At 42.1% G+C, this 12,559-nt stretch overlaps 1 protein-coding gene across 3 annotated transcripts; it reads right to left on the bottom strand.

The window, feature by feature from the left end:
- Positions 1-89: 89 nt before the first annotated feature.
- Positions 90-11,809, bottom strand: pltp (phospholipid transfer protein). Of its 3 annotated transcripts, XM_028447758.1 has the most exons (15): positions 11,675-11,809; positions 10,773-10,897; positions 10,487-10,586; positions 10,287-10,415; positions 9,807-9,962; positions 8,391-8,454; positions 8,139-8,294; positions 7,902-8,078; positions 7,773-7,832; positions 7,164-7,328; positions 6,977-7,044; positions 2,434-2,476; positions 772-835; positions 622-698; positions 90-342 (listed from the first exon to the last, which is right to left on the bottom strand). In XM_028447758.1, exons 2-15 carry the CDS (start codon positions 10,879-10,881, stop codon positions 250-252), a joined length of 1,461 nt encoding a protein of 486 aa, XP_028303559.1. In that variant the 5' UTR covers positions 10,882-10,897; positions 11,675-11,809; the 3' UTR covers positions 90-249. The 3 variants fall into 3 exon arrangements, with proteins under 3 accessions (XP_028303559.1, XP_028303560.1, XP_028303561.1); XM_028447759.1 differs by lacking the exon at positions 11,675-11,809 and having other exon boundaries at positions 10,487-10,581; XM_028447760.1 differs by lacking the exons at positions 90-342; positions 622-698 and having other exon boundaries at positions 816-835; positions 2,375-2,476.
- Positions 11,810-12,559: the final 750 nt, after the last annotated feature.

The following is a 12,559-nucleotide window of genomic DNA, read 5'->3' as shown; positions in this document are numbered from 1 at the left end:
ATTAGTGTGTGTGTGTGTATGTGTGTGTGTGTGTGTGTGAGAGACAGACTAACAAAAAGACACACAACACGTTTTAATTCTCAGCCCCCCCCCCCGTGATTTATTTTCTGTTTATATTCACATTAATCATCATTATTTTTGTTCAAATATCAATAGTATTGATCATAAATACAATGTAATCAATGATCCTAATTAGAGTAATTAGTCATTAATCAATGGTTTTAATTAGAATAATTACTCAATCAATGATCAAATTGAATTGTTGTTGGACTCCATGTTTTCTTCTATAATTTCTTGGATGGTTTTGTTGAAGTGAAGATTGGCTCCGATCACGATGAAGCCCTGCAGAGACAACATCATCATCATCATCCATTTTCTGGTCCTTCCATCCATCTCTTGCAATCCTCCTGCATCCGTACCATCATTAGCACCACATCCGCCGTCGACCTACCTTTCCTTGCTCCTCATCCAACAAACCCAGATGTTCCCCCCATCATGCAACCCTCTTCGCTATGACTCTCGCTAATATCCAGCTTCCCATACTCAACAAACACACACCCCTATAATTGTTCCTATAATTCCTGTCTCCTTTCACTATCATCTTCATCACTAAAGCCTTACATTATGATATTCAACCACTTCCTCGATGAAGTCCATCCCTCCAGCCAGAGGAATACGGACGCCTCTCTTTGTCCAGTCTGAGCACAGAGATACACACACATCAGATACACACACGCACACCCACCCCCACACACACACACACACACTTACTGTTGATGAGAGGAACCACAGACATCTGCAGCATGGTCTTCAGAGGTGCCTGTAGAGGAATGAGCTACAGACACAGTCAGTCAGTGTTTGATCATGTGATCATTGATCACATGATCAATGATGAATGAAGACACTTTTTTTCTCTTGTCTGCACATGTTGTTAAAGGTCAACACTACAAGAAGTGCAATCTTTTTACGACAGCAATGCATGTTTTGTCATTGCAGTTAAATAACTGAATGTATTTTATTGCATATTTGTGACCATCACCAGCCCTCCCTAAGGAAGGGTAAGAAACACTTTATTATAGGGAGGATATAAAAATAAAAAGAGCAGTGTTTCACTGGGGTGAGGGAGTGGGAGTGAGGGGGAAGGGAACAGGGAGGAGAGTCTCGAGGTGGTAAATGGAAAGGGTGGGAAAGAGTTGATTATTTTAAAGTGAGATGTGAAGTTGTAGTTGTGTATATTGTGATTATTGTGTAATCAATCCAGTCAGGTGACCAGTGTGAAGCTTAGATATAATGGTGGTGTCTGTGGACAGAGGGAAGGAGTGAGTGGTAATACCTAAAACAGGTATTTAGGATCAACGTGTCTAAAGTTAAGCCCACTACCAGTTTTATTCCACAGTCTAAGGCATGCCAGTGCATCGTAGACCAGTGTGTGTGCAAACCCAAACACTGCCCCGGAACCGAAGTTGCAACCAGGCCGGCAGAAACAGTGGGGGCTAAGGAGCCCCAGGCCACCACCCCTTGGCCAAACAACCCCCAGACGCCCCCATGATCCCAAGCTGAGAGGCAGACACCTCGCCCCATATACACATCCGAGAAAGTCCTAAGGAGCCAAGGACCCAGCGCATCCCGCCACCGACCACAACCCCCAACCCCAAGGCCCCCTGCACCGCCCAAGCATGGGCTACCCCGCTCCACACCAACAGGCATGTAAGGGCGCGGCTCGCGCCACCCACCCTGGAAGAACCCCGCCAGACCCCAAGAGCCCCCCACGGGACCGGGAACCCCTAAGGGCGAGCCACCGGGCAAAGCTCCCCGGTGCGTGCTCCCCCACCCCAGCCCACAAACCGGCAGGACCGCACAGCCCCAGATGGCGCAAAGACAGCAGCCCAGGCCCCGCCGCCCACCGGACAGCGCAAGCCACGGGGCAATGCCCCCCACAGGTGCGCGAATGACCGGCGGTCACCACCGCGGGGAGGAGGCACTCCAACGGTACACATCCAGTGCGGAACAGCAACCCAGCCTAGAATACACCTACTGGTCCGTAGATAGCAGGCAGCTGACAGCAACCTCAACCACTGGAACAGCTAGCACCGCCCCCTTGCAAACAGCATCATCTTGAAGCGCCAAGCCACCCTGCCCCAACTCCGGTACAGACGCCAGCACATCCCAGCACGCCCACCCCCTACATCGGCACAGCAGGCCACCCTGGTCCTGCACACCGGAGAGACACCGCGAAGAGAGCCCCCAGCAACAACCCTCCACACACTCACCCTGCCACGCCCAACCATCCTGATGTATTTGTATTCTACACAGCGGCCCAACCATCGACAGAGGGGCCGGACCCCCACCCGATAGACCCAATGTGTGCACCTACCCACTACCCTGTTATGGTGTCTCTGCATTTCCCAATGGAGAGGCAATGAAGACACTCACAGCGAGAGACTCCAGAGCTGATTGGTTGGAGAAGATCTTAAACCTGAGGGGACAAACCAGTGTGTGATTGGTTAATTAATCTGTGTAATTAATGAGTGGAATTAACGAGTGTAATTAATGAGTGTAATTAATGAGTGTAATTAATGAGTGTAATTAACTCATTCACTGCCAGTCATCTGAACAGATACTAAGATGGCCACATCTAAAAACGGTGGATACGCTGCTCCTCACCTGCCGTCAGAGAAAGACATTTTACTACAAAACACCAACAGAGAAATTACCAAACTACAGGAAGAGATACATCGCCTTTCTAATGATCTTAAAAAGAAAGATTAATTACTCACCAAGTATACAGACACAGTCGTACAACAGTCAATAGCGCTGTCGTCCTTTCTCCATAATACTCTATGTGATACAGTTAGAGAGACCCTGGGAGAATCCGGGTTCAAGACTGTCCTGCTCCACACCATGCTTGCCATCGTGGGCTGAGGTTGTCATCCGCAAATGAGGGAAAAACACGGAAAATGGTGTCCCCCCTCCGCTTACTCTCCATAATCGCTTTGAAGCCCTCTCGTATGAAAATGGAGACAAACTCAGCTCTATTCAGCCGACTGAAACAACCGCCAGGAAAACACTCCACCACCGCTTGGATTAAATTCCCACCAGCCCAAATCCTCCTCCATAGCCCGTCGAAAACTCCTTAGAGCAGCAGTCCAGAGACACTCTAGCTCCACGTGCACAGCAATTGACAAACACCTCTCTAATCCGCCTGCTGCTGAACCACTTCAACGCCAACCAGAACCGATGACGGAGGTTCCACTACAGCCAGTTGTGATTCGCCCGTCGCTGGATGCTCCCGGTCAGTTTAACAAGCCTACACACATTTTAGCACTCTTTCCTCCAACTACACTCATTATTGGTGATTCAATAACGAGGAATATTAGATTATTTAATGCCATCACACACTGTATTCCTTGTTGGGAGAGTATGGAGGCTATAATAAATAATTGTTTCTTTAATGGTGTTCTACAATGTTGATTTTGTTAGATTAAAACTTGCCAGCCGAAACAAATGAAATTGTCATTGGTGGTCTCGATTAGCCACGTCCTGCCTACCCAACCCTAGTGCTCACGACACGTCACTGACTTATACCCTATAAACACTGTGCTGAGCAGTATAGAGCAACATGCAGTTCAAACTAAAGCCCACAATAGAGTTAACTATAAAAATATAATCAAAATTAAAACTACAAACAGAACAAAAAACAATGAAAAAACCATTAAATGTGAACTACAAAATATCAGATCGCTTTCATCTAAATCTCTCTTAATGAGTGATCTTAGACCATCAGTTAGGTTTATTATGCCTCACTGAGGCTTGGCTCAAAAATGGAGATTTTGTTGCTCCTAATGAAGCCAGCCCTTCCAGCTATGATAACTACCATATTCCCTGTTAGGATGGTCGGGGAGAGGGAGTGGCAGCAGTTTTTCACTCTACTTATTAGTCACCCCAAAAACCAAACTTAACCCTAGTTTATTTGAAAGCCTTTCTCTTGAAAATTGTAATAAAATAGAGAAGCCCATCTTGTTGGTTATAGTTTACCGTCCTCCTGGTCCATATTCAGAGTTTCTCTCTGAATTCTCTGACTTTCTCACTGATCTGGTGCTGAGCACTGATAAAGCTATCATAGTAGGTGACTTTTAACAATCATGTTGATGACGAAAACAACAGCTTAAATAAATTATTTACCCCACTATTAGATTCAATTGGCTTTACACAAAATGTAAACAAACCAACTCATAATCTTAATCATGCCAGGGACCTTGTTCTCACCTGACAATACATCCTCAAAATCCTATTCTTTCAGATCACTTTCTGTTATCCTTTGAATTCAGAATATCAGCCTGCTTAAACTCTATACAAACTACACTATAGTATATCACTGTCATTGCTTACCTCTGATCCATATGATATCATCAGACAGTAGCTATCAATGTCCTACAACAAAGAAAATAGATGATCTGATCAACAGCGCAATGTTGTCACTGCACACAACTCTGGATGCTGTTACCCCGCTTAAAAAGAAGATATTTCATAAAAAACTCGCTCCCTGGTATAATTCTGAATTGCATCTTTTAAAACAGACATCGCAAAAATTAGAAAGGAAGTGGCTCTCTTCAAACATGGTAGAAGTTAATACTGCCTGGAGAAAGTGTTTGTTAGCCTATAAAAAGCTCTCTGCAAAGCTAAAACTTCCTATGAATCAACTTTAATAGAGGAAAACAAAAATAATCCTGTGTCTATTCAACACTGTAGCCACGCCCACCAAAAGCCACAGCTCTGTTGAACCCTCTTTTCCTGTCAACCTGAGCAGTGACGACTTCATCAACTTCTTTACTGATAAAATTCTAACAATTAGAAACAAAGCTAATGTTCCCCCTGCAGGAGTGATCAATACTTTATTAAACAAAGCAGCTCCAGAAATATCCCCAACATGCAGCTTTTATTTACATAGTTTCACTCCAATTGGTCTATCTGAACTGACCTCAATAGTTAGTGGTTCTAAACCAACAACCTGTCTTTTAGATCCAATCCCATCTCCACTATTTAAAGATGTTCTTCCACTAATCAGCACTAATATGATGAAGTGGATTAACACATCTCTAGTAACAGGTTATGAACCACAGGCCTTTAAAACCACTGTAATCAAACCTCTCCTTAAAAAACCAACCCTTGATCAAAGTGACTTGTCCAATTATAGATCAATATCTAATCTCCCTTTTGTTTACAAAATTATTGAAAAAGTCATCACAGGTCAACTATGTGATCACCTACATAGGAACAATTTATAGAGAGCTTTCAGTCTGGCTTTAGAGCCAATCACAGCACAGAGACTGTCTTAGTAAAAGTAACCAATGATCTCCTCTTAGCCTCAGACAGAGGGTTGGTCTCAGTTCTGGTGATCTTAGATCTCAGTGCAGCCTTTGATACAGTGGATCATCATCTACTGCTGCAGAGACTGGAAAGTGTTTTTGGAATTAAAGAAACAGCGCTGGGTTGGTTTAAATCCTACCAATCAGACAGAACCCACTTTGTTCATGTTAATAATCTGTCCTCAGCCAGAGTTAATCATGGAGTTCCACAAGGTTCAGTTTTAGGACCAATACTCTTTACATTATATATGCTTCCACTAGGAAACATTATCAGAGAACATTATATACATTTCCATTGCTATGCAGATGATACACAGCTTTATCTCTCAATAAAATCAGATGAAACTCATCAGTTATTAAAATTCCAGGCTTGTCTTAATGACATCACATCCTGGATGAGTCGTAACTTTCTCCTTCTTAACCAGGATAAAACCAAAGTGATTTTATTTGGTCTAAAACACCTCAGAGATAAATTATCAGAGTAAATAGTGTCTCTGGATGACATCACTCTGTCACCTAGCACCACAGTAAAAAACATAGACATTATCTTTGATACTGACTAATCCTTTAATTGTCATATTAAACAAATCACAAGGACAGCCTTCTTCTACCTCCATAATATCTATAAAATCAGGAATATCTTGACCCAGAGTGATGCTGAAAAACTAATCCATGCATGTGTTACATCTAGATTAGATTATTGTAACTCTATACTGTCAGGATGTCCTAGTAACTCACTAAAAAGTCTGCAGCTAGAATACTAACCGGAGAGAGCATATTTCTACAGTATTGGCTTCCTGTAACATCTAGAATAGAGTTCAAAATCCGACCCCTACAGATCCCTCTGCGGGTGGTGGGTCCACAGGAGGGTGGGCCCACGTTGTCCTGTCGAGCTAGGCCCGGTGGGTCCCGTGGGCAAAGGCCCGACCACCAGGCGCTCGCATTTGAGCCCCAGCCCCAGTAGTTTCCTTCTATAAAACTGCAAAAACAACACTCAGACCCGGCTTTTGATGGCAACATTATTATTATTTTTCTATCTGGGTCAGAGTTTGGCTCGGGTTGTTGATCGTCTTCTCTCACGATCGTGACATTCTCAATAGTCAACTTAGGTCTACACATGCTCTGCTCGAGTGTGAGCCACTGGGAGCTTCACGATCTTCTCTCGTAGCGTCATTTTCTGCCTCTTCCCTGGCTTCTCCTTTCCCGCTGATGGTGATAATCATGGCTAATCTCTCATCCAAAGGTGCAATGCTGCCACCTACATGGCACCAGTTGGTCACTACATCATAGTACAAGGCTGATATTCATGTGAGAACTCCGTCACACTGTCTCTCCTAGCAGCCCTCGTTGAAAAACACAATTGATGTATATATATGTCATTGGCAGCGTGCGTCTGGATTTGAAATGACGTATATTTATATCAATGGCAGTGAGTGAGTTAATGACTGTAATTATTATATTTTATTTTTTTCCCTTTATTATTATACATTTGATATTTTGATAGTGCTATGAGATGACCTCTGTTGTAATTTGCACTATATGAATAATGATTGATTGAATGATTGAATTAATGACTGTAATTACTGAGTGTAATTAATGAGTGAACCAACCTGCGGAGGTCAGCATGCACAGAGAGACGTTTCCCTTTCATGGAAACTTTGGCGTTAAACTTGGTTTCCTGCACAAACAGTACAAAGCAGGAAGAGTTTTATTGTGTGTGTGTGTGTGTGTGTGTGTGTGTGTGTGTGTGTGTGTGTGTGTGTGTGTGTGTGTGTGTGTGTGTGTGTGTGTGTGTACCATGGTCATGCTGCTGAGCTGCACTGCTGTTCCACCAGGTGGCAGCACTAACACCTTGACGATGGCTGTCATGACAACTGTTGCTCCGGAGGTTTTGATGAAGGTTTTTGGAGGAGCGTTGACGGCCAGATGCAGAGACAATGGAGCGTCCACCAGGGCAGGGTTCTACATCAATAATTAAAGTGACAGAGGCTGTAGGTTAGGGATGGAAGTTTGATTCCAAGGCTAACCTTGAGCTCTGACACGAGTGTTTATACGTTAACAAATCTTTAACGTATAATCCTGCTATTAGCTAGTGAGTAATAGCAGGATTGATTGATTGTTGTGAAAGAATACACCTGTACATTCTAAAGTTAATAAGTGTGTGTAGTTTGTACACTAAAGGACTACAATCTGTGTCAGAGGTGAAGAACAAGGCAAAGAGAAAAGTACTGAATGGTGCTCCAGTGACAGACATCAGATCACAGATCTCTGACTTAGACTAAGTTACGTTAGACTGTTATTCCTCCCTCAGTATCTGTTATCTGACCTGAACGCTTATAATTGACTCATTATATAAGTATTCTTGTATTTTTATTGGTTCTCATGTTTAGTGGGATGTGAACTCACCAACATCATGATGAGACCAAAGTATGTGGTTCTCAACAGCATCTCCAGATCTTTGGGCATCTGAAGGGCACACACACATCAGTCCTGGTCTAATCTGTAATGGTTCACTGCTTCACATTAGACATTCACCCTTTCATTGACTATGTCCATCTGGAAGATTCCTGCAGTGTAATAAGAGAACAGCCCACTGTCAAAGAAGAACTCGGACAGAGCCAGATAAACCATCCTATCGTGCTGTCTGATGACTGGATCCACGGCTCTGTTGGTCTGGGAGATGTTCTGCTGACTCAGGTCAAAGAACATTCCCTGCACACACACACAGTTTACACACATGGGCTTCACATCTAACCAGACATTCCCTCTCACCCTGAAATGCATGTCCAGGCTTTTTGACGTTAACACGGGATCATCAATCAGAGAGTAATCGATTCCTACGTACTCGTCCACCTCTGTCCTCACGGGGATTGTCTCCAGCATGGAGTTCATATGAACCAAAGCTGCTCGATTCAAAGCTGGGCAGATCTGCAGGATAAGAAGGTTCAATAGCACAGTAAGCATCCTAACAGGTCACAGGAGGAACCGCGGGAGAAGAAGGTTCATAAGGAGCTGAGGAATAACCTGCTGGTTGAGGAGGAAACGCATCCCTGTGGTCAGAAACTTTGCCAGGAATTCATAGATTTTCCTAAAAAACACAGTTATTAGAAACTGTGATGAGAATATGACAGAAACATTTGTCAGTGCTGAGTTTGATTGGTTAGTGTTTAATTATCTTAGTCTTAATACACACTTCTGGTTTGAATTTGAAGTACATTTCAGTCAGGCTGGATTAACCCTAACACCTATCCTAACCCTAACACCTATCCTAACCCCTAACCCTAACCCTAACCCTAACACCTATCCTAACCCTAACACCTATCCTAACCCTAACACCTATCCTAACCCTAACACCTATCCTAACCCTAACACCTATCCTAACCCCTAACCCTAACCCTAACCCTAACACCTATCCTAACCCTAACACCTATCCTAACCCTAACACCTATCCTAACCCCTAACCCTAACCCTAACCCTAACACCTATCCTAACCCTAACACCTATCCTAACCCCTAACACCTATCCTAACCCTAACACCTATCCTAACCCCTAACACCTATCCTAACCCTAACACCTAAACCCTGACTCATAGAAGGAAGCCTTGATCACATTTGACAGTAATAGAGTTTAAAGTGAAGGCTGCTCTGACTGCTGGTTAGGGTTAGTGTGGTTAGTAATATTGGTGGTATTATTGGGTGTGGTTTTACATGGGAGCTTTAGTTTCTCTTTAATTCTTAATAAAAGTAAAATCATTTTCAAACTGACCTTGTAAACAACTAATTCCTAATGCAAATTTAATTTTGAATTAAACACACATACACACGCACACCCCAGGCCGCCGCCGCACCTCCATCCGGGACAGGCTGCCCTGACCGGACACCATCCACCCTCTGCCAGTGATTGGCTCTGGTGCGCCCACAGGCTGCCTCTAACCCATCCAACTATGCAGCTTATCAAAGGCTCAATTCACAGCGATGATGTCATCAGTTCTAAAATTTCATAAAATTGTCTGTTCCCGGTGGACAATTTTATTAAATAATTTTTTAATGGTATGGTTTGTGGTAAAAGTTGCAAAAGTGATTTTTAAAGCGTATCTGCTGCTGGTCTTAGATCTAATAGTGTAATCACTAATATCCAAAACACAGTGAAGTCACTCTGTAAAACAGTTTGAGTTGTCAGAGTTATGACAGTTTAAAGTTTGGGTTTTCCTCCCTTCTTCTGCTCTTCCTGACTAATCGCGTTAAGACGTCTTTCAGCTTTATTCAAAATCATAAAAATGAATTACAAACAGAATTCTTCATTTCGGTTAAAGACCAGCTTAGCATTAGCACTAACATGTCTGAATTAAGATTAGGATGTAACTTTGAATCTGTGACTGAGGACCAGGTGTGGATTCACCTCCTCAGTGATGTCATAAGGAGCTGGTCATTAGAACATTACCCAAGGGTTCCGCTGAACTTTGCTTTCATTTTATCGATCCTCGCATCACAAACAATGTTGCTGATCTTCAGTCGTCCCTGAGGGTCTTTGATGAGGTTCAGAGACGTGTTGATGTTCACGCCTTCAGCAGACGCGTTGATGTTCCCAGTGTCGTAACTGCAACAAACATTATGACATCAGCATTAATAGCTATTAAGATAAAAGACCCAGAGGATTGAAAAATGTGTGTTTAGTGTTCATGGTGCACAAAGTGATCCAAATTATAATAGGAAAACTAAATAACTCACACTCTTTATTAAATGTATGCTTTATTAATCACTGTAGTGATACTGGTCATGTATCACTAACATTAACATTATATATTATATACTATATATAAATATAGGCATCGCTAAATCTTTCTGATGTTCACTGTTCACCTTAAAATGGACGTAGTTTGTTCTCCATCATCGTTAACAACAAACAAAGATTCAAACTCACAAGAACCAGTAAAGGATCCGTCGGTTGAAGCTCAGAGAGATGGAAGAGTTCTGGATATCAAACAACAACCCGACTTCAGGGATGAACTGAAGGTCAGCGTGAGTCAGATTCAACTCAGTGATTTTCACTCTGTAAAGAAACATTTATACGTTCATTTTGTGTAGAAACATTTATAAATATGTTCACTCAGATTAACCTACTCAGTGATGGTGTACGTGAAACGCCCTTCTTGTCCTTTCATCTCTGGCATCACGATGTTACTGAGCTGCTCCTCCACAAACTTCTGAGTCTCAGCCTTTACTACACACACACACACACACACACACACACACACACACACACTAGATTCTTTAGGTAAACTTTTAATGAGGACCATATTAGTGTGTGCTTTCCTTAACCTAATCCTAACCCAAACCCTGTTCATGACTTGATCATGTGATCTGTTGGAAATGTTTAAATGTGAAACATTGACAAAGAGGAACTCACACATATCCAGTCCTTTGTTAGTGATGCGTATTTTACAGGCTGCAGGTTCACTCCAGGCCTTTAAAGATGAGCTCATAATAAAGAACACAATTAAGATCCACGCGGCCATTCTGAGCAAATAAAACCTGTAAAACACAAAACATTAGTTCTATGATGTTTGTCAGTGTGTCACATTCTCACAGTTTGTTCTGTGGGAACAAAGTGAGCCATTTGTTCTCTCTGTGGAGTAAACAGCTGAGTTTGAACTGCAGTAACCTCTGTTCTACATCCCTCCCCCATTCCTTCCTCTGTGTTTCAGCATCTGTTTTCTCTTTAATCACAGTCTATTCACCCTAACCCTGAACATCTACTGTTTAATCTGTCTCTAGATCTCACTTTAAATCTGAAATAATCCTCACTCACATCAGCTCATCATAAGTAGTGAAGCTTCTTTACGTTTCTCTTCTCTGTGCAAAAACATAATTGAAAACACATGAAAAACACAGGATTGATTTTTTTCCAACACATCCTCCCTTTAATGTGAGGCTGTAATTACAGCCAATCATCTTCCTGTGTGTAACCTGTAATCTCTAAACTCTATTTGAGAGGCAGAGGGTATTTATGTTATATTTACTTCTGAACACGTGTTACTGCTCCTCAAACAGTGAATCTAACGCCAGAGTTTCACTAATGTTTAACAATTACATTTATTAAAGTGTAAGAAGTGAAAGTTAAACTATCAGACAGAAAGCTAACGGCCTATTGGTTTGTAATTGGACATTAACCCCTAACCCTGATGGGATGGGTTAGAAGCAGAGAAACATTGTGTGTGGTACAAATCTGACAGTAAAAGTGAATTACTATTATTAATAATAATAATAATAATAATATTAATAAATGTATTTTAAATGGACAGTGCTCACCTGGTTGGGGTCCTTATTCTCTGGATGTCCAAAGATTCTAGCAGTGATGTCTGCTCTCACTGCTCCACTGTTGTCTATGAATGTACATAAGATCCTCCCCTCAGTAAGCTCCTCCCTCTCACTGTCTGTAATCTGTGTGTGGGTTTGGAGTTTATTCCTCATGTTTGTTTGATGGGGTCACTTATGGGTTCATGTTTGATGTTGAGGATTCACTCTGTTACGGTTAGCGTTAGGTTATAGCAGTGAGGGTGACGTGAAATGGTTATGGGACCAATTCCAGTTTGGAATTGGGAATCAAAGTCAGGGCACGGGTCATCACATGTCCATACTGTGCACATTCATCAAAAAAGTTTGTGAAAGTGTATCAGTATGGAGTGAGTGCAATGTGTTTAAGGTTAGGGTAGGGAAAGCGTGCCCCTCCTCTGTGCACAGTCCATCCCACAGTTGTAAGCTCGACCCCCAGGTTTCTTGTCCCAGCTGCGTTGGCGGAGAGGCTTAGTCCTCCTCCCGTATTGGACGAGAGTCCAATCTCCCATCATGGTAAGTCTGTTATTACACAGGTCACCTTTGTTATCCAATAATTAAAAAAATGACTTTTTTACTTTAATAAATGTTTTTGAGTTTAAAAAAAAATTTAAATATTGATTTTCTAAACAGTTATTTTTATAATCTGTCTAGTAATAAAACAAATCAATCCAATAGAAAATAAAAAAGTGTTTTTTAACCAAAGAAATAACCAGATATGGCTTTTAGAAAAATCTTTAAAAAGATTAAGATCAAGATTAAACCGGGGCTTTTGCCTTTATAGGCATATACTGTATGTTATTACAGATACCCTCACCCTTTTTTGTGTACTAAACAAATGCAATGTTTCAACCTAAAATA

This window comes from Gouania willdenowi, chromosome 5, assembly GCF_900634775.1.
Source record: "Gouania willdenowi chromosome 5, fGouWil2.1, whole genome shotgun sequence".
Classification (NCBI taxonomy): Eukaryota; Metazoa; Chordata; class Actinopteri; order Blenniiformes; family Gobiesocidae; genus Gouania; species Gouania willdenowi.
This window is presented reverse-complemented; position numbering and strand designations above follow the sequence as displayed.

Bases quoted from the DNA above. Each gene is read 5' to 3' on its own strand.
- pltp (XM_028447758.1), bottom strand. From the start codon at position 10,881: ATGGCCGCGTGGATCTTAATTGTGTTCTTTATTATGAGCTCATCTTTA. The intron at 7,045-7,163 runs GTACACACACAC...CTGTTTGTGCAG, and splicing joins AGCTCAGCAGCATGACCATG to GAAACCAAGTTTAACGCCAA. The intron at 699-771 runs GTAAGTGTGTGT...CTCTGTGCTCAG, and splicing joins TGTGGTTCCTCTCATCAACA to ACTGGACAAAGAGAGGCGTC.